The following is a 25,837-nucleotide window of genomic DNA, read 5'->3' as shown; positions in this document are numbered from 1 at the left end:
TTTAAGCACCACTTTTGGCTATCTGAAAGTACAACCACTGACAAGGCATCGTTGGCTAGAATGACCTGGAAATCTACCTAGTTTCACATGTGACGTAATAAACAGTTCCTGTTCATTATGAAATTAACAGAGATTTCTTTGCAAATATTAATGAAAGATTGGATAATGGATGACGGTTTACAATGAGCCCAGTGACAGTGTATAAATATACATTGACTAGTCACAAGAACAACGGGTGAGTGACCTTACGCTTCATGAATCTAATAATAATAATAATTATGGCATGATTATTATTATTATTATTATTATTATGGCACATCTGCATGATAGCCTGCCACCATATTCTCTCTTGGCACTCTTCCAATTGTAATATCCTTGGACTGATGATAGCAGATTCCTATGCTGTTCTTCTAACAGCCTGAGTTCCTCTGGTCTTTTCCATATAAGGTCCCGAAGGTTTACTGACTCCCTCCCACGCATTAAGAGGTGGGCTTGTTGCCCTTCCTTCCCCACCCCACTCAAAAGGGGGAAATCTGCTCCTCTTTCATGGAGGGATTATTAAGTAAAATTAGAATGGAAAATATCTACGTTCTCTCTCTTCGCTCTGTTTTAAAATCTCCAATGGGAAATTATTATTACAAAACCTGGTTTCATTCCCTGCAAAAGGAAAACCGCAGCTGCCATTTATATGGTGGAAGTAATTCCACATTAAAACGAACAGGGTAGTAAATAAATATCTCTCAATATGTTAAGCAAGGCTATTATAATAAAACTATTATTATGTTGATTCTCTAGAGGATTTGTTCCTTCAACTCTGAAGTGTGTATAGCTGGACTGTTCATTTTTCATCTACATAAAAAGTATAAGCCGAACGCTCGGAATTTCAAATGAAAGACAAATACATAATTTATTTTCATAATAAAAATTTTCCCGTTTTCACACAGAAAGTAAAGGAACCAAGCATATTTCATGCACCATAAACAGTATCAAATCCTTCGCAATTTTCTAAAGCAAATCCTGAGAAACACTTGATGCTTCCATAAGTCCATTCCTTATTTGCTCACTGACGTCTCTCACATGCCCTGGACCATGCGGAATGAAGACAGTCGTGTTCTTGGATGATGCCCCAACATCTTTTATTGTGTCAAAGTACTGAGTTATCATGACTAAATCCATGACATCCTTCGAAGAAGTGCCGGGGACCTTATGGGAAAATTCTAACACATTTTCTCGTAGCCCATCTGTGATAGCTTGTCTCTGTCGTGCAACCCCAACACCAGCAAGATATTTTGCCTCTGCATCAGCTTCTGCCCTTTTAACTTGTAGTATTTTGTCTGCTTCACCTCTAAACACACTTGCAAGTTGAAGTCGTTGAGCTGCAACCATGAATCACTCAAAATCTATGAGTTAATATATGCCCCTTGATTATGGAAGATGAATGCACAAAATCATTTATAGTGATGATATCACTACCAATTTTGCTCCAACAGAATCCACTAAACATTTGAAAGTTGAAACCGGCAAGACACCTTAAATGAATAAATATTAAATGCAATAATACTTGGGCAATCTTAATGCTTCTCTTCAGACAACATAAACCAACCAAAAAAAAAAGTGGATAAAAGGTGACCAAACCTGCATTGATCTCATTCATTGCCTTCCGTACTGAAGGATCCGGAACTATATCAACCACAAGTATCTGTTGTATGTTATACCCATATGACCCCATTGCCTGATATGAAATTTACATCCACAAATATCAGATAGCCTTCAAAAATATGCATTTTGTTCTACAGTAAGCTTGTTGAGACTATCCAAATTTATGAAACAGAAAGGCATGGGCATTCAAAATAAAGAGCTCACATATTCCTTACATCCCAGCAAATTATGTTAAATACATAATTTAAACCCATGATTTTAAATTAAATGATGACTTCTTTTTCACTAGTTTGAATTAATTATTAAAAAATATATATATACATTTTATCAATTAAGGCTTCCATGTTAATATACATATTTTCTCAAGAATCTACATTGTCATATTTTTTTCCTGTCTTTAATTGGTAAAAGTTGGTAAATGGTGCTCATTTTTTAGAAATAGTAACCAAAATGCAATCCCATTATAGGTCATAAAAACGTCTGCCAAACCTCACAATTAAATTATGAAAAAGGGGCATGACAAAGCACAGAGGCAACTATAACATAGAAGCTACACACTGGCCAAAATGTGCACAAAGAAGAGCCACTCACAGAATACATATCTGTAAAAATTGAAAGCACAACTTTAATGACAATAATTCGAGTCTAAGACCCACTATCCACATGCCATGTTACATATCTATATCTTTATCTTCATATAGAAGGCTTAGTTTATGCAGTAAACTGTAAGTTGGTATGATGATAAGATTGACAAAACTAAGAAAATATCTTTTCTACGGGAGGAATGGCCAACGTTTTGAAATAGAGGTTATTTCAAAACTACATCCACCAAAAAAAAAAACCTAATTACAGGTTTGTTATGACGTCTAAAGATAACCCGCTTAAGCTTATGTTATTGGTACTTTGTTTGGGTCATTAGAATTTGTGATAGTCATTTATACTTTAGATTACTTGACAGATTTTATGTTAAGATAAAGTTTTTGACAAACGATTTACTTTTCTATTAATTAATAGATATTAGAGATTTATGTAGAGTCTAGATATCCACATGCAAAGATAATCAAGCTATAGTAGGAACATTAGTAATTTAGTTATAAGGCTATTAGGGATTAAAGTGAGGCCCTTTATCAAGAACGTGTTATTGAAGGTAGCTATAAGAGACTATTCTTGGTCAGGTGTAGTGTCCATACTACCCTTGTATTTAGACCTGAGTTGGCATCCATACCTTCTCAAGAAAGTTCCAGTCTTTATGTGATGTAGTTTTTTAATATATAATTCAAGTGCTTTAAAATGACTGCTGGACTGTTTCTGCTGTAAGCACTTGAGAATTTGCTATCACATGTGCTGCTCAATATTGCTGAAATTGTTATAGTTGTGCTGAAAAAACTGGTGTTACTGCTGATTTTTCCAGTTGTTTACCACTGTTAGCTCCCTATTGGTTTTCAGATTTCATGTTATTTTCAACTTCCAGATTTCTGCTGCAAGTCTCTTCAATTTCAAAAATCAGATTTCAAATGAGGCTCACAATAATGTTTTTAACCAGATATGCCATGAAATTCTTAATATAGCAGATATAGGAAATAAACATTTTCAAGAATTACGAAAACAACGCTAAAGAGCACATAATACTTTTTCAAGCTCTTCCAACACAACTTTGGCAACATCGCCCTTTTGCTCAAATAATTCATCCAAATTCATCTTTGGAACATTTGCTCGAACCACTGCAATTTAAACATCAAGAACCTGTGTAAGTGGCTTATTTTTTAGAAAAAACTATTAGACAAAAGGCAGAAAAAAGTTATAACTCAGAATAATACCATCAAACACATAAGCTTGAATTTGTTCTTGAGGATTTTGCAGCTCATAAAATGCATCGTCGGCATCCTGTTTCACAACACGATACTGGATGGAGCAAAATAATTGCACAAAGACATTGTCCTGCAAACAAATACACGTAACTTATATGCTTAGAGATCAGCAACCATGTTATAAATTATATATTCTAATACTCAATCTGGTCACTCGCAACTAAATACACATAACAGTGGGATCAATCAGAACTATGCAAATCTGTCTTGGATTTATGACAAAATTGAAAACTATGTTGATACTTTCACTGCTTCCAGAAGGCTAATTGCCACATTAATTTCCTCCAAATTTGATCAGAAATACTCGTTAATGGAATAAGGCAACACAACTAATAAGTATTCTTGAGAGATTTAGCAGAGATGATACATTGCTAACACATGCAGACACTGTATTCGCACATCATCAAAGTATGAGTGTATTTGAATTACAATTACAAAGTAATATGCTGCACTATCATCATCACAAAGGAATTATTGTTATTATTCATTTGTTTGTTTATATATATATATATGCAATTAATATTTGATCAAATCTTTTATAATTTTAGTGATATTATAATATTATGCTGACCGATTTATTTCCTAGTATAACAGCTACCTCCATCTAGCACCTATTTAATCTCATTGTGGGTTACTCCTCTACTATTCTAAGCTTATTATTAATCCCAGTGTTCCACGGGGACACGTCCCCAAGGTCGGGTATGCACACCCCACGCACCTAGGACGGGGGACGTCTGGGGAAACATTTCCCCACATCCCCCTTTTGGGGAGACGCAGGGGGGGATGTTTCCCGAGTGTGCCTCAAAATGGGCTATGCGCCCCCACTTAAATTTGCTTGTTAACAATGATTTATGACAGGGAAAACCTAGTATTTGACCATATTTCCTTATTAATGCTATGCAATTCATGGTAATGTTAAATTCTTAAAGTAAAAATTCATTTTACTTAAATTTTTAACATTACCATGAAATGACTCTGGATGTTTTAGAGTGGTTCTGGCCTCATTGGATTTCATATGGAGAAAGTGGAATTTTAGATCTCACTCAAAATCCAGCAGACTTAACAGTTTTTCAGGAATTCAGGATTCGATGGATTGCAATGTTTCCATTGCATTTTGTCATGTACAAGGGTATGGAATTAGTATTTAATCAAGAGCAACAAGCCCTCTGTGTATTTTAGAGTGACTTTTAGACTCATAACTCCACTATTTTTGAGTTTTAGCTATATCAATTTACTATTCCACACTTAGATTTCAGTATCTATTATAGTCTATTTTTCTTAGTACTAATTAGATTCTAGAATGATGAATGATAAATTTAAATTTTAAATCAATTCAGAATCTAGAATGATGAATTTAATTTTTAAATCAATGTAGATTCTAGAATGGTGAATAATGAATAATGAATATGGATCAGAGTATTCCATTATGGAATCTCATGGTCTATGGATGAATCATGTATGTATTAGTAAGGATGATGAGTATGGATCAATGTATTTCATTATTTAATTCAAATATGGATGTATTATTGTATTTATGCTTTCATTATAGAATATGAATTTTATATATATATATATATATATATATATATTAAAAAGGAAAAAAATTATATACTTCGACGTTCCCCCATCCCCCCTATATTTCCCTAAAATTTGAAGGTACTCCCACACTTCCCCTTTGTGCGTCTCCCTGCACCCGCGTCTCCCCGTCCCGGAGTCTTTGTGGAACATTGATTAATCCCTTAATGATGAGTGGAGTGTCTACTTGAAAGGAATGTCAAAACTTAAACACAGTTTATTCCCAGAATATCTTCCACAGAGATGCTGCTTGAAAGATATATTATTCAAAAAAGAACTGCTCATGGAAATGGATTAAACCAATTGTTATCGGGGGAAAAAGCAGCAATGCAATTAATAGTAAGCCTGATGTAAACTGAAGCTTGAAATGTGATGTGTAACCTGGTATTTCAAAACTACAATATGCTAATATAATCAGGAATATTCCAAGAGTAAAGCAGATGTAGATCCTTCAATCCTCAAGCAAATACAGGTATTACTAGATTTAGAAAGGTAAAGCAAAAACTTAAAAGTATACAGGATAAAACAGGCGATGACAGATACACAAGCATGCACCAACTAAAAGGAAAGCCATGAAAAGTAAAGCGTAAGGTTAGCTAAGGAAAAGTGTGCTTTTGGTAAGAGGATCTAATTTTCGATGTGATGTGTTTAGAGTGAGGATATAATTTGGAGTTTGTGTTGACTTTGGACGTAAGAAAATAATTAACAGATAGTGTGACTAAAATTACTGGGACAACTTGGTTAGCAAGAATGCTGTATATAAACAAATGGGAGTGTGTGCTAGCCTGCTAGGCTTCAAAGGGAAAATTGCGTCTGCTTTGAACACTCCATATTTAGAATTCTCTCTCTCTCTCAATTTGTAGATTTATTGTCATGGCTACTGCATGAACTTTGGTTCAATGCTATATAATTCTGGGTATTTAAAACAGTTGCAGTTTTTGGGTAGAAGCAGAGCAGATACCTCCAAACAAGATGATATTGCGACTTCTTGAGTGGAGCGGTAGAGGTACAGTAGATATCTCAAAGAAGTAATAAGGTGACTGATTCCTTGGATAGTAATAGAAAGGGCCCAGGGGTATCAGAGCACAGCTTTTGAGAAAGCTTGGCGTTGAAATTATTTTGTCACTGTAATATGCGGCAAAAAGATGCAATCTGTAAAAAGATATTAACCAGTTGAAAGACTTGGTTGAGATTCTACATCAAGCTTTGGATAAAATGCAAAAGTTGATGACTACTGGATTACAAAATCAGAATAGTGCATGCAGGACAACAGCTGAGGAAAGCACTCTCAACAGAAGTCATGCAGGGAAGCATCATTTGGGGTATTTGAGAGATGTTGAAGCTTAGGAAAGAGACATCCAAGTCCTAAGGTGACTTGAAACTCTACATCATTGGATTACAGCTGTAAAGAAGTCTTTTAATACAATTTTCTCTAATCATGAAAAAGTATAATTGATATATGCCTTTGTTGCACAAGGAGCCTCTCCCACCCTAAAAACCAACGTTCTGCACAATGCAGCATTTTGGGGACCTTGGTACACCAAAATGTCCCGAAACTGGTGAGAACTCTATCAAAGACTTCGGAAACATCCTCGCTGTACCCAACCCATTCCATTATAAAATTGGGGGCTTTTCAAGCTCTTACCCCACGTTGTGGGAAACCTTTTGTGGTCATGCTGAAAAATGGAAAATAAAGTAAAAAGCTAAATCTTTTCATGTGGACCCCATTCATCCTATAAAATAGAACATGACAAACTCTAAACTATTATTCTCATTTCATTCTCTTTGGAACCGTCTCACTGTGAGGTTCTGAACAAGGCCAACCGTTTAAGCCACCCCACTTGTGTACATTTGGAGCTGCCAACACTTTGTCATTTCACACTTTTGGAGTTGCCATCCATTGCTGAAGTAGACAATTTAGCTTGGAACTGGTCAAGGAGATTGCCAATGTGATTTGGAGGCCCCACAATCTAATTGCAGCAAACAGTTCGGTGTTAAGAAGTGCAGATTTCTTGGATTTATTTGTTTACTAAAGTTTTTGTTGGTTTAATCAGTAATGTTTTAAGTCATTGAAGTCCAGAATGCCGAATAGAAAGATTGCAGTCTTGATGGGAGGCCCACCGCTTTTTCAACATTCAGGACTGGTGCTCTGTCCATGGTATGACTCTTTTAACTCGAGTTCAGCTTTGTGAGATAGGATCTACATCTAAGTTCATCTTTCAGGGCTGTTGCTGTGCCACTACAATGAGAAGCTTATTAAAGCAACCAGTGATAAGTTGGATACATTTCAGTACTGTGAAACCCTAGCCATGGAGGGAGTTCCCTGTTTACTAGTGTAGATGTTTGTAAATGGAGGCTTACCAATATCATCCAAGGATAAGTGTGGTGTGGGAGAGGAGCATGCATATCATAGACTATGAAAATATCTTGTTTCAATGCTGTTGCTGCCTCACCATCGACATTTGCTTCAGGACTACCCTCAAAAGGAGGCTATTAGGAAATGGAAATAAGTTAGGGATGGCCACTTTGAGGGGAATGCAGATCAAACCAAGGATGAGTTCACCCAAGGGGGATTCTTAGGTGAGATTTCTCAGCTAATGTCTGAAGTTAGATCATTAACAACAGTGGATCACATGGAAAATGAACACGTGTTTCCTAAGCTTGCTGTGAAGGGGCACAAGGAGGAAAATTGTGAGCTGGATGAGATGTTGATTTTGTAGCTTCAGAAGGTGGTCTTCTGCATGGGCTTGTGTCTAACATGCAAGAGAAGATGTCCTCTTTAGGTGGTTATTCGAGAGGAGCAACTAATATGATCTCCTTCCTAAGTTTTAACTTAGGAAAAAGTACATTGATTAATTATTTAATTAATGTTGACTTTGAATTAATGTTTTTCTAAGGATAAATAATTAATTATTTAAGTGACTTAGATCTAATCTCCACCATTGATCAAAGAAAGCTAATCCTATCCCTCAATCACCTTGGATATTAAGGATTTGGCCCATGGAGAAATTATAAAGAGAACCTATGGGAGAGGATGAAGACACATTACATTAAATTGCTATTGTTGAGATAGAGATTTTCTCAAGGAGTGAGAGACTCCATCACTGAAGAGAAGAGAAAAGAATTGCAGCAAGGGAATTTCAGGAGCAAATTTTAGGGAGACTGAGTGTAGGAGGGAGAGGCCGAATTACTGAAGAGGAGGGCTGAGTTTTGAAGGGAGGCCGAATTAACCAAGGGCAGATTTTTCTCTAGTGCGCAAGGTCTGTACAAAGGGAAAAAGAGGTCTCGAGTTAGAGCTGGTAGAGGAGGTTGATTTTCCAGACCTGAAATCCTCAAGACGGCCGAGCTCCAGGAGGAGATTCTAACTCCTTGAGGCTGACTTTCTAGAAGGGTCGATTTCCACGTTCCAACAATTGTAATTTTTCTGTGTATTCTCTGTGGGTCTAGGCCCTAATTTGTCTAATATAAAGTGAAAGAACATTGTTTTGGGTAGAATTTTTCTCTTGTAGTGTGATTGATTTTCCCTATTTTATTTCCACTACAAATTTAAGTTAAAATACCAGTGATTTTATTTTCCAACAGTTTTCAGATTTTATTTGAGTAAATAGTTTCTGGGTATAAAATAATTGTTGAGGTATAAATAAATCAGACCTGGTATTAGATATTTAACATTAGATCTCTCACAACCCAATTATCCCAGTCAAGCACTTGTCACCTCCAAAGAACCGTGGTTTCGTCATCTTTGAATTGTAAAAGTGACTTGTAACAGGAGGTAGGTATGAAATGATCATTACATGTAGTGCCAGCAGTCAAGGCTCTCTCTTCTCCTCCCAGCTCCATGACTTGGAGTGCATGGCAGAAAAAGAAAGAAAAAATAGCACTTTCTCCTAGTAGCATTGAGCAATTCTGTTCTGTACATAACTATGATTTTCCTATGATTCACTTGTTTCCCTACAATTTGTGGCTCACAAAATCTCTTATTTGCCTTTCCCCATGGCTCTCTGAAGTGACAATATGCTTATGGTGTTGCTTAAATCATGGGATGGATTAGTATTAGATATGGTACTAATCACCCCTTTTGGTGAGGATTAATCCTTCATGTTGTGCATATCAATGCTGATAATATCGGTATCGGCAAAATATCAGCGAGGGTCCTGAAAACATCTTTTTGGCAATATCGGCAAAATATCAAAAAATATCAGCAAAACATAAAAAATGCATAATATATTCATTTTTTTCAGATTTTTAAACATATAAAGCAACAACATGAAATAAACGCACTGGCACATTAATATGAAGAAAGCACTGATATATTTGAAGTAGTGGATGTCAAATAAAAATGATACATCAAAGGCGATACCAAATCTTGTTGATCCCTGATAATTGTCCAATCAAAGACTCAAATGTGGAGAACCAATACAAAAAAACATCACACATATAAAAGTATCTAATCATCATGAATTATATGTAGCAAAACAAACAAAACTAGCAGCTAGCTATCTGAGATCAGTGCCCTCTCCCCCTTTTACGAGAAAAGACGATGGCTTGTTTGCTATGCCTCCCCCTAGCAATAGAAGGCCCTGGCCCTACACCTAATGTCAAATGATGACTACTAGGTATGGAGTTGTGCTCTACTATATCTGTAGCAGATGGTGTTGTTGTTGATGCTCCCACAGTCTCCTCCTTCTCCTTCTCCTGCTCCTCTTGCTCTTTCTCCTGCTCCCCCGAGTCATCCTCCTCTTGATGCCCCTGTACTAATGGTTCCTCCTCTAACCATATAGGTGACTCCTCCATGGTGGGAACCTCAGACTCCACCCTCCACTTAGACAATACATCAATATTGTCTAAGAAAATGGTATCCACATCTAATGGTTTCTCTATTTGCTCCACTTGTAGTCGGATATTGTAATGCACATACACCAAGTCATTGAGGCATGAGAAATCCAACCTGTAAGAGTGTCAAAAAAAATGACGAGTCTTGACACTTGAGGATCATAAACTAGTAAATTACAATAAATGCAATTGCTCAGTTGTAGGTTGAAGCTCAAAGTTATAACTTGTTGCGTTTCTTTGAGTGCATTTTCTCAACTACACTCCAATAACGCTCACAGCCTAAAGAGCTACATGTCCCGTTACCGCTCAAACTAGCAGGGGTCCTAGGAGGGGATCCTAAAGGAACAACTACTAGGTCAAGGGAAACAATGGAGCAATAGTCCACTGTCACCTCAGCTAAAGCTCCCTGCTCTTTACGGAAATTCACCGATGGGAGGAGACCTGGTATAGAGGGAATCGCTAAATGAATGAGTCAATGAAAAGATAAGCACTGATTCCTAAGGGCCTATTCACAAGAGAGACTCAAATGTATGGTTTACTTGCTTGAGAAGCAAGGTGTAAGGCTCTCTAAGAAGGGCCAAGAGGGATTCAAGGGCTAGGGTTTGCAAATAAGCCATATAAAAGAGGGACCTAGTCATAAAACCCTTGTGAAAACTTGGTTTCTAAGTGGTCTTTGCGAGATTATCTTTAAAAGTTGTGGGACCACCCAAGACCAAGTGGACCCAAAATTAGGTCAAGTGGGTGGAGTTGATCAACCATGGGTGTGCTTGACCTAATTGAGGGGGAGAAGGGGATCAAAGGAGAAATTTTCAGTAATTTTGATGCAATGATCCCTATGAGGTCACTAGCCAAGGGAAACCAAGGGCAAGAATCGATCTCAGAGCTAGGGCTTGGAATATCTCAAGATCTCGCCATCGGAATTACCTCAAATTTGGAGGGCTCTTAGGACTCGAGAAACACAACAACATAGTAGGGGACAATAGGTCGAATTTTTTTGATGGGTGAATTGTGAGAAAAATGATGCCCTAGGTCACCTATGGAGGCTAGGCCTAGAAAGAAAGAGAGAAATGTGAGAAATATATGCTTTTAGGTCATCACCTATGGAGGATCAGTGCCTAATCCTTTGGGAGAAATGGAGTCAAGGATATCTCAATGCTTGGAATGGATTCAGTTAGTCAAGGAGGCCTCTACAACAATTTCACATGGCAATTAGGGCATGGGACAATTGCTTTAAGGTCTTACACTTCGATATGTAAGATATGACGACTTATCAAGATAAAACTTTGACAATATATCTCTAGGAACATTCACTCGTTCATACATGGCCCATAACATGATGCAATGCTATAAAAAGACAAATTTCCACAATTTCGCATAAGCAATGTAGTAAATTTCAGCCTAGTAAAGGGAAAATCCCCAACAACATGCATGTGACAAAAAAATGAAAAAATAACATTAAAAGAGTACTTACATGTAAGAAAGAGTGTATCCAATCATCCTTATATGCCAATAGTAAAGCTCCAAGACAAAAATGAAGAGATCCAAACATCAAAATTCATCCATTCATCCAATATCTTCCTCCAAGAAGGATAGTGAAATTCTCACAAGAGAGAAAGATCCAATCCAAGTGATGATGATCAAAATGATTCATCACACTTGTATTTATACACTTCCTAATGAATTTGATTTAGCTAATTAGGCCTAATTTAGCCCCTCAAATAAAATAATGTGCATAATAACAAAACTTTTGGTGACAAGCCCACCAAATAGCTCAATAATGTAAAGATAAGCCTCTCAAGAGGGTCAAATGATCAACAAAGTGAGTCATTGGGCCTTTGAGGAGGCTTGATGAAGTCCAAGGGGTGCCATAATGAAGAAATGGACTCCAAACATAGTGGACAAGGGGTTGGCCCCTTGTTATCCAATCAAGAACCTGTGGTGCTCCCAAGTGGGTGTGGGGGCACAAGGACATCCTCATGGGTCTCCAAATGGATCAAATATGTTTGTAGACCATCTATAAGGGCTGGAGTAATGACATAAGCCCTCCCTTTGCAGCAGGAGGCATCCTGGAACATCTGGTAAGTGTATGGTGCCACTGTGGAGCCGATTGGGCATTGTGGACCATATGCATCATTCTCATCCAAAAGGTGGAACACGAGCAATCAATGAACATTGTTGGGATCCATGAAGTAACATCTGCTATGGTGGAAACCCATGGCTCTCAACACTCACCCTACAAGTGTCAATGTGACCCTCTAAAGGGCTAGGACCCTATATAGGGAGACCAAGCCTTAAATGAAGACCCACTTGCAATCCTGCATAAGATCCATAAGTCCCCTTGCCCTCCAATACAACCAATCATTAGAATAATCGAGTAATAATGCTAACAAATCATGGGATCAATGAGGCAGTTCATTGTGGCATGCTCTTCCATAGTGGGCTTTTGTATGTACAAGTGTCTCCAATCTCAATAGGGGGTTAACCAAGGACCCTATTAGGTGGTTTCAACCTCTAAAGGTGATGGCATGTCCATGGTACATCCTTTAAGAGGTAGGTGGTAAATCATATAATAATGGAATGGAGTGGGGATCGGGGGAATCATCTACACCACATGTCAAGTTGTAAGGGTAGCTATAATAAAGGAAGCCCACACCTAGGTATCTGAGTGTAGGAGGGAGCAAATCGTGGTACATGAGTTACCCAACCTTTGTTTTTCCACTCTTCTTCATATGCCTTTTACCTTTGATTGACTTTTCTTTATAACTGCTCGAGGCTCCAAGGGATGGAGAGCATGATGCGTAATATGTAGCAGTGGATACCACCTTGAGGTGCGGTAGTTCATCGCCCAGCAGGGGTTGGAACAATCATGGGTTCCTTAATGATAGAGGGAACTCATCTAAGGCCCATAGGAACCAGGGTGATGGCCATGGATAAGGGGTAGAGCTCATGCTTGGGTTTTGCCAACCCGCTAAATTTGTATGTCTCGGACATATTTTACATTTTGTGGTACATTTCCTATTGAGAGTGGCCAAATTATGCTTTTTATTTCTTTTTAGTTGCATCAACCTCCGGGGCATCGTTCCAGGCCCGACCCAAGGTGTGGACAAGGGGGGGGGAGGCTAACCCTATGTGGACCTAGTGGACATCTGCGGACCTGGACAGGAAAAGTGATGAATGGGGCTCAAATGAGTGGAAAGGGAGTAATGCAGGTGGTGTCGGGAAGCGAGACCACGCAACCAAAATCGGGATTTTCCCATGTAATGCCAGCCCTAAAGCTAATGGCCAGTAAAGGAGATCCCACGGGACTACAATACAAGGGCAACCCCAAAATCCGGCAATAGAGACAAGAATACAAGCCTGGCCCACTCTTTCTGCCGAATCCCCCCCCCCCCCTCCCCCCAATTCATGCCCCAAGAAGCCCATGACAAGTAAGGAAAACTACTCAACTATACCAATGAAAAGCCATATCTTTGGGGTCGAGAGGCTCGCCTTCAAACATATTCATAACAGATAGGTGAGGGACCACATGGCCGGTTTAGGTGGCAAATAAAATGGCACATCAAGCTATCTGGGGGCTACAAGGGGCTACCAGCTAAGGACCATCTAAGAGAATAAAATTCTCCCATATACACTACCCATAGGTGGTGGGTAATATATGGCTCCAACTAGGACATGAGCTCTTGGAAATGTTGATTTGGGGTAGCATCGGATGTGCTCTAGCCACGAAATTTGGTGGAGAGGTTGGGGCACATGAGATCTCCAATACCCAGAAAGGGTTTGGGCAAATTCTAAATAGTTCAGGAGATATTAAAATAATTAATATTTTTAATGGAATCCCTAAGTCTAAACTTAGGGAAATTAAAATATTAATGTGAATTAATATGAAATTGTGTTAGAATGGTCCAAAAGACATGGATCAAGCGAGATCTAATCTTAGCCGTTGATTAGGAACTTAATCTCAATCGTTGATATGTCAACGAGAAAAGTATAAGAGGAGGCTTGAGGGTCACTTGGAGAACACACCAGAGTGATCAATCATTCTATTGAATATTCTCTAGAGTGGGGTTTGCTAAGAGAGTTAGAATCAGTGATCGGAGTTGCAGCTGAGGGGCATTGAGTACAAAGAGACAGAGAGGCAAAGATAGTGCCGCGACAGCAGTGCAGGAACCAAAGAGAGTGACGCAATAGCAGCTAGGGCCACGCAGAGGCAGTCGAGAGTTGCGTAGTGCTTCAGAGAGGCCAGCGTTGCTGACACAGAGGGCCTGAAGGCTGACACAAGGCCTCCTGAGGCTGACACAGACCCATTATGGGTGACGCAAGGCCAACACTAGGCAGAGAGAGGCTGATGCGGTCCAGAAAGGCAGACGCTGGGGTTTCTGGGGTAGATTGGTGCTAAGGAGCTGTCGGAAGGTTTATCCAGGGTTTCAGCTGAGACATTTGTCTCAAACTGAGAGGTATTACTGCCAAGGAAATTCTCTGTTGGGTAAGCTGGATTTGGCACCCAGATTGTACTCTGATATTGTTTAATAAGAAAACCCTCAGATAGCTGCACCGATTTTCCCACATTGGGTTTTTCTGGGGACATTGGTCCAAAAATAAAGGTGTCATTTGATGTGATTGTTTCTGTTTCCTTCAGTTGTTGATCTGTAATATGTTGAGCATGCACTAGTGTTTATTGTCAAGATTTACATTGTAAATAACTTGTTAAGTAATGGAACAACTAGGTAGGAATAAATCAAATAAAGTGCATGGAGGGTTTCTAACTGGTAGACTTAGAAACTTCAACATGGTAGCAAAGCGTAATTGCAGATCACAGGAGAACTGAGGACATCAGCGGAGCGGAGCGGAGCAATAGCAGCAGAAAACAATTGTCCCAAGGTGACAGAAGTTGTTTCTAGCAGAGCAGCAACAAGGGAAGGGTGACACAATGCCCGCGTCATCAAGGGTGAGCTAGGAAGAGGCAGCTCAGTGGCTAAGGAATGCAAAGGGAGCCTCACGCAGAGCCACGCAGAAGCTAGGAAGGCTGATGCAATTCGCTGAGGAGGCCGGGTTGCTGATGCTGGGATTGCGTAGAGCCTAGGAGCTCTCACCTTCAAGTTGCTGGGGTTTAGAAGGCTGTGGGAACATTGCAGAGTGGAGCTGGTGAGGTACTTTAGTCAAAATAGTACCTGACAGAGCAAGGCCAAGAGGAGGGAGTTGCTACCGAGGGTTTCTAGCCAAGAAACTCGGATCAGTGGTGCGGTTGCACAGACGATCAGAGTAGGGGGCATCTCGACATCGGCAGAAGGATTTCCAGGAGGGTAATCAAGGCTCAGAGGGAGTCAGATCGAGAACTTCTAAGAGGGAAGTAGTAGAGCATCATGGCACTACACGGAGTAAGAGACCAAGATAGGCTAGACGGAGCGTCGAACTTCGCAGTCTGGAAGGCCAGAATCTTATCCGTACTTGACAGAAATCGTGTCGAGCACTTTGCCTTGAAGACGATAGCTATCCCAGTCGACCCGGCTGAGAATGACAGGTATGAGGAGGCAATGGCGAGGGCCAAGAACATCATCCTTGACGGGGTCAAGGACCATGTAGTACCACACATTGCCGAGAAGGAAACGGCATATGAGATGTGGGAGGCCCTGAAGAAATTGTACCAACATACTTCTATGCAGAGAAGGATGTTACTAGAGAATCAGCTGAGGTCGTATCAGATGAAGAAGAGAGAACCGATTGACACCTTCCTCGAAGGACTAAATGAGATCCGAGATCAGTTCACTGCTATAGAAGCCACACCAGATCAAGAATTGATGGTGAGGACAGCCTTGAATGTTGTCTCAGAAGACTGGGAGGTATTGTCCAAAGTATACTGGGCAGAGGGATACTTCCACCTTGGGATGAGATGTGGGCAGATCTTCGCCAAGAAGAGATCAGACGACAGTCAAAGGCGGGAGTAGCAGTAAGGGGATCAAAGTCAAGCAAGAGGAGGAAGATGTTGCCCTAGCATCTGAGGGAAAGCAAGAAAAGCGGAAGAAGAAGGATCTCTCAAAGATCAAGTGCTTCCACTGTGGGGAGCAAGGTCATTATGCGACCCAGTGTCCAAGGAAGAAGAGTAAGGGAGTCTTCCGAGACTAAGGCAGCGCCAGCAAGGGCAGAGAAGGAAGTGTTGACAGATGATGACTGTGCCATGAGTGCACACGCACCACTTGAGCAGAAGTGGGGAGACATCAAGCTGTAGTCAGATAGACTACAGGCGATGAGGGGCAAGATCCTCGAGGTACCCAGCTTCTTGGATTAGACCTTGCTACAGGAGCCCCGAAGAGGAGTAGCAAGGACTGGTTGATGTGGATAGAGATGGATGCGAATGAAGCAACAGAGAGAGTTACAGTGCAGGAGTACCGAGGCAGCGCGAGGCTAGCAGGGTGCAGCAATGCGAGAGGCACAAGAGTGTTGCACCAATGCAAGATGGCACAGAGCGGTGTGCAACGGTGCGAGATGTCGGGAGTTGTTGCAGCAACGCAAAAGTCAGATAGGGAGCACTTGTCAGCGACAGAGCGTGCTTCAGCATCAAAAGGGTCTCTAGCCCAATAGAGAGGTCAGAGTTGGGAGATCAGTTACTTACTTCTTAGTAACTGAGTTGCAGTGCAGCAGTGGGCAGCACGATGCAGCATGATGAGAGGAGGTGCAGTGCGGATGCGGTGCTGGGAGAAAGGACCAACAGCAGCACGAATGCAGAGGGTGTTGTCGTACAGATGCAGCAGTGGCAGTGGCAGAACCATGGGTAGCAGTACAGGATACAACAATGTAGAGGATGGTGGGCAACAAGCCTAGCATCAACACAGGGACTGATGCCAGATGATCAAGGTGATACTCAATGAGGAGTATTACTAGAGCACACTCCTCGCTAAGAGGGAGTGTTGATTTGGGGTAGCATCGGATGTGCTCTAGGCTCTAGCCACGAAATTTGGTGGAGAGGTTGGGGCACATGAGATCTCCAATACCCAGAAAGGGTTTGGGAAGATTCTAAACAGTTCAGGAGATATTAAAATAATTAATATTTTTAATGGAGTTAAAATATTAATGTGAATTAATATGAAACTGTGTTAGAATGGTCCAAAAGACATGGATCAAGCCAGATCTAATCTTAGCCGTTGATTAGGGACTTAATCTTGGTCGTTGATATGTCAACTAGAAAAGTATAAGAGGAGGCTTAAGGGTCACTTGGAGAACACACTAGAGTGATCAGTCATTCTATTCTTTAGAGAGGGGTTTGCTAAGAGAGATAGAATCAGTGATCGGAGTTGCAGCGGAGGAGCATTGAGTACGGAGAGACAGAGAGGCAGAGATAGTGTCGAGAGAGCAGCGCAGAAGCCAGAGAGAGTGACGCAGTAGCAACCAGGGCTCACGCAGAGGTAGTCGGGAGTTGCGCAGTGCTTCAGAGGGGCCAGCGTTGCTGACGTAGAGGACCAGAAGGTTGACGCAAGGCCTCCTGAGGCTGACGCAGGGCCAGCGTTGGGCAAAGACAGGCTGACGCGATCAAGAAAGGAGAACACTGGGGTTTCTGGGGCAGATTGGTGCTAAGGAGCTGCCGGAAGGTTTATCCGGGGTTTTAGCCGAGACATTTGTCTCAAACTGAAAGGTATTATTGCCAAAGAAATCCTTTGTTGGATAAGCCGGATTTAGCACCCAGATTGTACTCTGATATTGCTTAATAAGAAAACCCTCAGATAGTTGCACCGGTTTTCCCACATTGGGTTTTTCCAGGGACATTGGTCCAAAAATAACGGTGTCATTTGGTGTGATTGTTTCTGTTTCCTTTAGTTGTTGATCTATAATATGTTGAGCATGCACTAGTGTTTATTTTCAAGATTTAAATTGTAAATAACTTGTTTAACGGAACAAGTAGGTAGGAATAAATCAAATAAAGTGCATGGAGGGTCTCTAACTAGTAGACTTAGAAACTTCAACAGGGAAAGTGTGCGAAACTACTCGAACGAGAGGTCACGAGAACACCAACAATCTCTTGGTTATCGTAGACCTATTACTCGCACATATCAAAAGACCAAACACATGGGGCAACATGTTTTTGTGATGTCTTATGATCACCCATGCTTAGTATTAAGTCGTAAAATCAACAGGAAAGTAAAAATATGCAAATTTAATCTAAATGCAACTAATCTACCATGAGAAATATCATATGATGTTAGTTCTAATGAGAAAATTAGCATGCAATGCATCCTACTCTAACATGCATATAGTACAATGTCAAGTGTCAAGGAAAGGGGTGATACGACTTAACTTGACCGGTTGCAGCCAAAGTTCGTTATTGAGTTTAGCAATGTAGTAATAGTCCTCCCCAACTTTCCCATGGATCTTGACAGGCATTGGATTTTTATCTACCAAGACCAAATCCCCAACCTTGTATTCCCTTTTAGGCTTCCACTTTTTGTTTGCTTTGTGATTTGGTCACTTGAGAATATGGACTTCTTGTGAAGGGAGAATGGGAGAAGGCTTCTCAATCTCATGTGTCTTGTAGTATGGGACTGGTCCTGGCTTGACCACATTACAAGGGTAAGTAGGTTCTCTATAAAGGGTGAAGGGGTTTCCAATAAATTGCGGGATAGTGGCATATGACAAGTCCATTTGGAGACGACCTCCAACAGTGGCTCCCCACTTCCTCGATGGGAGCATACCCCATACATCAGGGATATCTATGACCACGACATCCATAAGCAATGATATATTAGGGTTCATAGCCAAAGAAACCTTAAGGTATTTTATGAGGCCTTCTACTTCCACAGGCTTGGAGTTAAAACCACACACCTTCTTATATGATCAAGTGATGTTAAGACCCAATTGCTTCATGACTTTTAGGGGCATGATGTTTGCAGAAGCCCCTGAGTCTAACATACAATTATGCAATAGGAGGTCATTGATGGCTAAAGTAAGCATGAATGGCTCATGTCCAAGGTTTAGATTAGGAAGGTGAATGTTTTGCAAGTCTTCGGGTAATTCTTCCTCTTCGAAACCCAGGGATTTCTTGATTTGCCATTGTTGCTTGGGAAGTTTCGCAATCTCCTTTAATGGAACCGGCACAGTCATTTTCCCTAAAGTAGTCTCTAGATCAATGTTAAGACCAACCTCTTTGCCCTTTTCCTGCTTCTTGATGGTTTCTTTCTTTTGAGGATCCTTTTTGGGATTAGCCTTCTTTGGGGGATCCTTTTTAGGAGGATCTTTAAGGAGAGGTTCCTTAGGGGAGACTTGCTTGGGAATTGAGTCATCTTTGTTGGGTTCCTTGGAGGTTGTGGGGTCTTTATTGTTGTCCTTTCGTGAATATTGGACCCCTTTGAATCTTCCATTTTCATCAGCGTTAAGGATTGGCTCTTCCTTTTCTTCTTTGAAGGTGACCTCACTAATGGGAGGATGAGTATATGAACCTCCTAACAAAATGTTGAAGACATCAGATTCTACAAGGTTAGCCACTCATCTACTTCTTCATTATCACTCTCATCCTCATCACTTTGTTCCTCTTTGGAAGATGAATCCTGCTCAACTGCATTAGTTGGGGCCAGAGTCTTTGGGACTTGAGATGAGCTAGGCTTGTCTTCTTCACTTTGCTTTTTAGGAAAGGGTTTTCCTTTTGGGATGTAACTAGACTTTTGGGCCCTTTCCAAGGCAGTGATTTTGTTCATGTAGAGCCTATCTCGTGAGTTCACTTCTTCACTAAGCTTTTCCATCTTTTTGAGGATGGCCAGAAGGGTTTCTTCGTGTTGATCTTTGGATTTTTCCCTTTTGACCTCAGCTTTAGCCTTGGGGTGGTCATTAACGTCCATTCTAGAGATTTGTAAGTTTTCCTCAACTTCCATTGCTATCTCTTTAGCCTCGATTAATGTTGAAGGTTTCTTGTCCCTTAATGCATAAGTCAAGTGGCCACCCACAACTTTGATGAATTTGTCAATAATATTAGCATTTGGGGGCTTCAAATGATTGGGGATGTCCCTGACTACCCTATCAAATTTTTGGATGAAATCACAGATGTTTTACCTTCCCCTAGTTATTTGATAAAACTTTTCAATGTTGAAGGTCCCTTGCGCATTACATGACCATCTTCTCATGAACATGTCTTCAAACTGATCAGAATCATCTATGCATGTTGGGGAAAGACTAAGGTACCATTCTCTTGTTTTTCCTTCAAGAGACAAAGTGAAAAGCATCATAAGCCTATCCTCATCAAAATTCATCCTAGGTGACAAGTGCCAATAGAACTCTTCAACAAAATCACGGGCACTTATGGTAGCATCGCCATTGAATTTGGGCAACCATCTATTGTATTTTTCAGGTAATGGTTTGGGATCATCACTCAACTCCAAAGGGGCAAAGATGCTAACCAAATGCCTTTCACTTTTGGTCATCTTGGGTTGGTCTTGTTTTGGGTCAGTGCTAGAACTAGTTGCCATCTTTGGGGTAGGATCACCGACCTTTTCAAATTCAGGGAGAAGGGCAGTTCTAACAGGTGATGAAGTTTGTTCTCCCCTTCTTGTTGCGGCCCTAGTTAAAGGAGGAATATTGTCAACTTCATGCAAACTAGGGTTTTGGACAATGAATGGAGTCACTAGAGGAATATTAGAAATGTCGTTAATGAATCAACTCCTCAATGATTCACTAGGGAGGTAGACCTGCTTTCTCCCCAAAAACAGCGCCAAAATGTTACCACTCAAACTAGCAGGGGTCCTAGGAGGGGATCCTAAAGGGACAACTATTAGATCAAGAGCAACAATGGAGCAATAGCCCATTGTCACCTCAACTAAAGCTCCCTGCTCTTTACGGATTTTCACCGAGGGGAGGAGACTCAGTATAAATGGAATCACTAGATGAACGAGTCAATGAAAACATAAGGAGTGATTCCTAAGGGCCTATTCACAAGAGAGACTCAAATGTATGGTTTACTTGCTTGAGAAGCAAGCCTTATAAAAGAGGAACCTAGTCCTAAAAACTCTTGTGAAAACTTGGTTTCCAACTGGTTTTTGCGAGATTATCTTCAAAAGTTGTGGGACCCCTGGGACCAAGTGGACCCAAAATTAGGTCAAGTGGGTGGAGTTGATCAATCAGGGGTGTGTTTGCCCTAATTGAGGGGGAGAAGGGGATCAGAGGAGAAATTTTCAATGATTTTGATGCAATGATCACTACGAGGTCACTAGCCAAGGGAAACAAAGAGCAAGAATCGATCTCAGAGTTAGGGCTTGGAATACCTCGAGATCCCGTCGTCGAAATTGTCTCAAATTTGGAGGGCTCTTAGGAGACACAACAATGTAGTCGGGGACAAGAGATCGAATTTTTTTGATGGCTGAATTGTGAGGAAAATGATGCCCTAGGTCACCTGTGGAGGTTAGGCCTAGAAAGAAAGAGAGAAAGGTGAGAAACATATGCTTTTAGGTGATCACCTATGGAGGATCAGTGCCTAATCCTTTGGGAGAAATGGAGTCAAGGATATATCAATGCTTGGAATGGATTCACTTAGTCAAGGAAGCCCCTACACCAATTTTGCATGGCAATTAGGGCATGGGACAATTGCTTCAAGGTCTTTACACTTCGATATGCAATATATGATGACTTATCAAGATAAAACTTTGACAAGATATCACTAGGAACATTCACTCATTCATACATGGCCCATGACATAATGCAACGCTATAAAAAGACATTTCCACAATTTCGCATAAGAAAAGCAATAAATTTACACCAATTTTGCATGGCAATTAGGGCATGGGACAATTGCTTCAAGGTCTTTACACTTCGATATGCAATATATGATGACTTATCAAGATAAAACTTTGACAAGATATCACTAGGAACATTCACTCATTCATACATGGCCCATGACATAATGCAACGCTATAAAAAGACATTTCCACAATTTCGCATAAGAAAAGCAATAAATTTCAGCGTAGTATAGCGAAAACCCCCAACAACATGCATGTGACAAAAAAATGACAAAATGGCATTAAAAGAGTACTTACATGTAAGAAAGAGTATATCGAATCATCATTATATGCCAATAGTAAATCTCCAAGACAAAAATGAAGAGATCCAAACATCAAAATTCATCCATTCATCTAATTTCATCCTACAAGAAAGATAGCGAAATTCTCACAAGATAGAAAGATACAATCCAAGTGATGATGATGAAAATGATTCATCACACTTGTTTTTATACACTTCCTAATGAATTCGATTTAGCTAATTAGGTCTAATTTAGCCCCTCAAATAAAATAATGTGCATAATAACAAAACTTTTGGTGACAAGCCCACCAAATAGCTCAATAATGTAAAGATAAGTCTCTCAAGAGGGTCGAATGATCAACCAAGTGAGTCGTTCGGCCTTTGAGGAGACCTAATGAAGTCCAAGGGGTGCCACAATGAAGAAATGGACTCCAAACATAGTGGACAAAGGGTTGGCCCCTTCTATCCAATCAAGAACTTGTGGTGCTCCCAAGTGGGCGTGGGGGCACAAGGACATCTTCATAGGTCTCCAAATGAATCAAATATGCATGTACACCATCTGTAAGGGCTAGAGTAATGACATAAGCCCTCCCTTTGCAGCGGAAAGCATCTTGGAACATCTGGCAAGTGTATGGTGCAACTGTGGAGCCGGTTGGGCATGTGGACCAGGTGCATCATTCTCATCCAAAAGGTGGAACATGAGCAGTCAATGAACGTTGTTGGGATCCATGAAGTAATATCTGCTATGGTGGAAGCCCATGGCTCTCAATGCTCACCCTACAAGTGCCAATGTGGCCCTCTGGAGAGCTATGACCCTGTATAGGGAGACCAAGCCCTAAATGAAGACCCACCTGCAATCCTGCATAAGATCCAATGCATCCCCTTACCTTCCAATACAACCGATCATTAGAATAATCAAGCAATAATTCTTAAAAATCATGGGATCAATGGGACACTTCATTGTGGCATGCCCTTCCATAGTGAGTTTTGGTATGTACAAGTGTCTCCAAGCTCAATAGGGGGTTAACCAAGGACCCTATTAGGTGGTTTCAACCTATAAAGGGGGTGGCATGTCCATGGTACATCCTTTAAAAGGTAGGTGGAAAATGATATAATAATGGAATGGAGTGGGGATCAAGGGAATCAATTAGACCACATGTCAAGGTGCAAGGATATCTATAATAAGGGGAGCCCACACCTGGGTATATGAGTGTAGGAGGGAGCAAATTGTGGTATATGAGTTACCCCAGCCTTTGTTTTTCCACCCTTCTTCATATGCCTTTTACCTTTGATTGATTTTTCTTTATAACTGCTCCGGGCTCTAGGGGATGGAGAGCATGATGCGCAATCTGTAGCAGTGGATACCCCTTTGAAGTGGGGCAGTGCATCGCCCACCAGGGATTGGGACAATCATGGGTTCCTTAATGATAAAGGGGGCTCATATAAGGCCCATAGGAACCAGGGTGATGGCCATGGATAAGGGGTAGAGCTCGTGCTTGGCTTTTGCCCATGCACTAAATTTGTCTGTCCTGACCATCTTTTGCATTTTGTGGTACATTTCCTGTTGAAAGTGGCCAAATTACGCTTTTTGTTTCTTTTTAGTTGCATCAACCTCTGGGGCATCATTCCAAGCCCGACCCAAGGTGTGGACAAGGAAGGGGGAGACTAACCCTATGTGGACCTAGTGGACACATGCAGACCTGGACGAGAAAAGAGATGAATGGGGCTCAAATGAGTGGAAAAGGAGTAATGCAGGTGGTGTCGGGAAGCGGGACCACGCAACCAAAATCGGGATTTCCCATGTAGTGCCAGCCCTAAAGCTAATGGCCAGTAAAGGAGATCCCACGGGACTAGGATACAAAGGTAACCACGAAATCGGGCAATGGAGACAAGAATACAAGACTAGCCCACTCTTTCTGCCGAATCCCCCCACCAATTCATGCCCCAAAGTGCCCATAACAAGTAAGGAAAACTACTCAACTATACCAATGAAAAGCCATACCTTTAGGATTGGGAGGCCCACCTTCAAACATACATTCATAACAGATGGGTGAGGGACCACATGGCCGGCTCAGGTGGTGAAGAAAATGGCACATCTAGCTATTTGGGGGCTGCAAGGGGTTGTTGGCTGCCAACTGAGGACCATCTAGGAAAAAAAATTTCTCCCATATACATTATTCATAAGTGGTGGGTAACAGGTCTGACTCAGGGTTCTGATGGCCAATTTCGGCAAATTTGGTGCCCTTGCACCATAGCTTCGCCACCAAACATCTACAACAAAATAAAGAAAACTTAAAACATAATTAAACTTTCAAATAAAACATAATTGGATTTAAAAAATCTAGAATTACAAATTAGTAAACTGAAAATTCTAATGAGTCATGATTTGTCACTTACGTGGCATGAAGAGGGTCCTTTCACGAATAACATCATCAAAGCGAAATAGGCCAACACCATCCTAATACATCTGTATCTCGCGATTGATTTTGCTGCAAAGCTCGGGATCAAGTACCATCCTATGAATACAGGTATGGAGCCCTTCCATCACCTCACCATCAAAATCAAAGTCGCATTTGTATGAAAATGTGGGGTTGAGGAAAAGTGTTGTTGCATGAATGGGTCAATGAAGCATCCCTGTCCATCAACTATCAATTGCATCACATAACATCATCTATCTATTAAACCCAGTGGAACCCTTGTCTGCATAACAAGCATGAATGGTCTCCTTGGCCCTATCCATGGCCTCATACAAATAATCCATTGCAGGCTTATCCCCATCTACCAATCTAAGAACCTTTACTATACGTTCACTAATAGAGCACACTTCTCCTCCTTACCAAAATGTGTCAATGTACACCATTTTTGGAATAGCTTTCCCATCTTGTCTCTTGTTTTATCTACAATCACGCCACTCATCAAAAACAAACATTTGCTTCAAATCAAACTGGCATCGAAACAAAGACTGAAGAGTAATAAAGTTGGTGGCAAAACATGTGATTGCAGTGTTGAAATATGTAACTAGCTTCAGTCTTCATAATGACATATGTAGTCATGATTTTATGTAAAGAGAAAGATAAAATTATTTTCATTCTTGATGCATGGATTTCATGCTCAAGGTTATAGGTCAAGCACCCATTGAGTGCTTCTAGCGCTTATTATTGAGTCAACAAGTCTATCGAGTCATTGTCATGTATGGAGACCCATTTGGGCTTATTGTATCAAGTCAAAGAATTTTTTGTATAGTCAAAATGTCAAGGAGACCCTCCAAGACCTTGTCATATTGCAGTCAACATGTCGACCTATCTAATGTGAAGTCGGCTTCCTTGAGAAGACATGTCGACCTATTAAAGGGTTGTTCAACCTCTTGAAGAAGCCTATATATAAGTCAAAAATCGGCCTCCTTTGGAAGAGATTAGACAAGGACAAGAAGCTCGACCTTTAGCAATAGAAGACAAGGCATAGCCAGAGAAGTTGAGAAAAGACAAAAGAACGAATAACCAAGAATCAAAGGAACTGTTTTGGGCTAAAATACCTCACATGCAAAGAAAAATTAGGGCATACGTCTGCTATAGGTAGACCGAATTACAGAGCCATCTAGAAGTCTCGTTTTGGTGCCAAAGAGACTTGTTTAGGAAGCCGAATTCTTAAGAAAGTAAGCACTCTCCAAGCGAAGGGAAGAAGAGATCAAAATTACCCCAGATTTGCCACAGTGCGAAAAGTACAAAAGGTCAAAAAGTTGCAGGTAAGAGAAAGGTCGAAGTTGCAAATAACTTACAGGTCTGAAGTCTTGACAAGTTGCAGGTACTAGGACAGTTTGACTTGGTTGATTTTTGAAAGTTCAAAGAAGGAAGTTCTTCAAGGAGGAAGTTGACTTGGTCTTGGAGGGGTCTTAGTCAAGGGTCATAAGTCTTGGAATT

The 25,837-nt window shown here is 40.7% G+C and overlaps 1 protein-coding gene across 1 annotated transcript in view; it reads right to left on the bottom strand.

Moving 5' to 3' along the window:
• Positions 1-759: 759 nt before the first annotated feature.
• The window catches only part of LOC149153519 (SPFH/Band 7/PHB domain-containing membrane-associated protein family), a 90,487-nt gene continuing 65,409 nt past the window's right edge, over positions 760-25,837 (bottom strand). Inside the window, exons 2-5 of the mRNA XM_089445994.1 lie at positions 3,477-3,597; positions 3,289-3,380; positions 1,636-1,732; positions 760-1,376 (exon numbers count right to left, since the gene is read on the bottom strand). Coding sequence (XP_089302120.1) covers positions 1,006-1,376; positions 1,636-1,732; positions 3,289-3,380; positions 3,477-3,597 — 681 coding nt within the window. The 3' untranslated portion in view covers positions 760-1,005. The remainder of the gene's footprint in view (positions 1,377-1,635; positions 1,733-3,288; positions 3,381-3,476; positions 3,598-25,837) is intronic.

The sequence above is a fragment of the Pinus tabuliformis genome, chromosome 9 (genome assembly GCF_031772625.1).
Source record: "Pinus tabuliformis cultivar Carrire ecotype Pingquan chromosome 9, CPIR1, whole genome shotgun sequence".
NCBI classification, from domain to species: domain Eukaryota; kingdom Viridiplantae; phylum Streptophyta; class Pinopsida; order Pinales; family Pinaceae; genus Pinus; species Pinus tabuliformis.
This window is presented reverse-complemented; position numbering and strand designations above follow the sequence as displayed.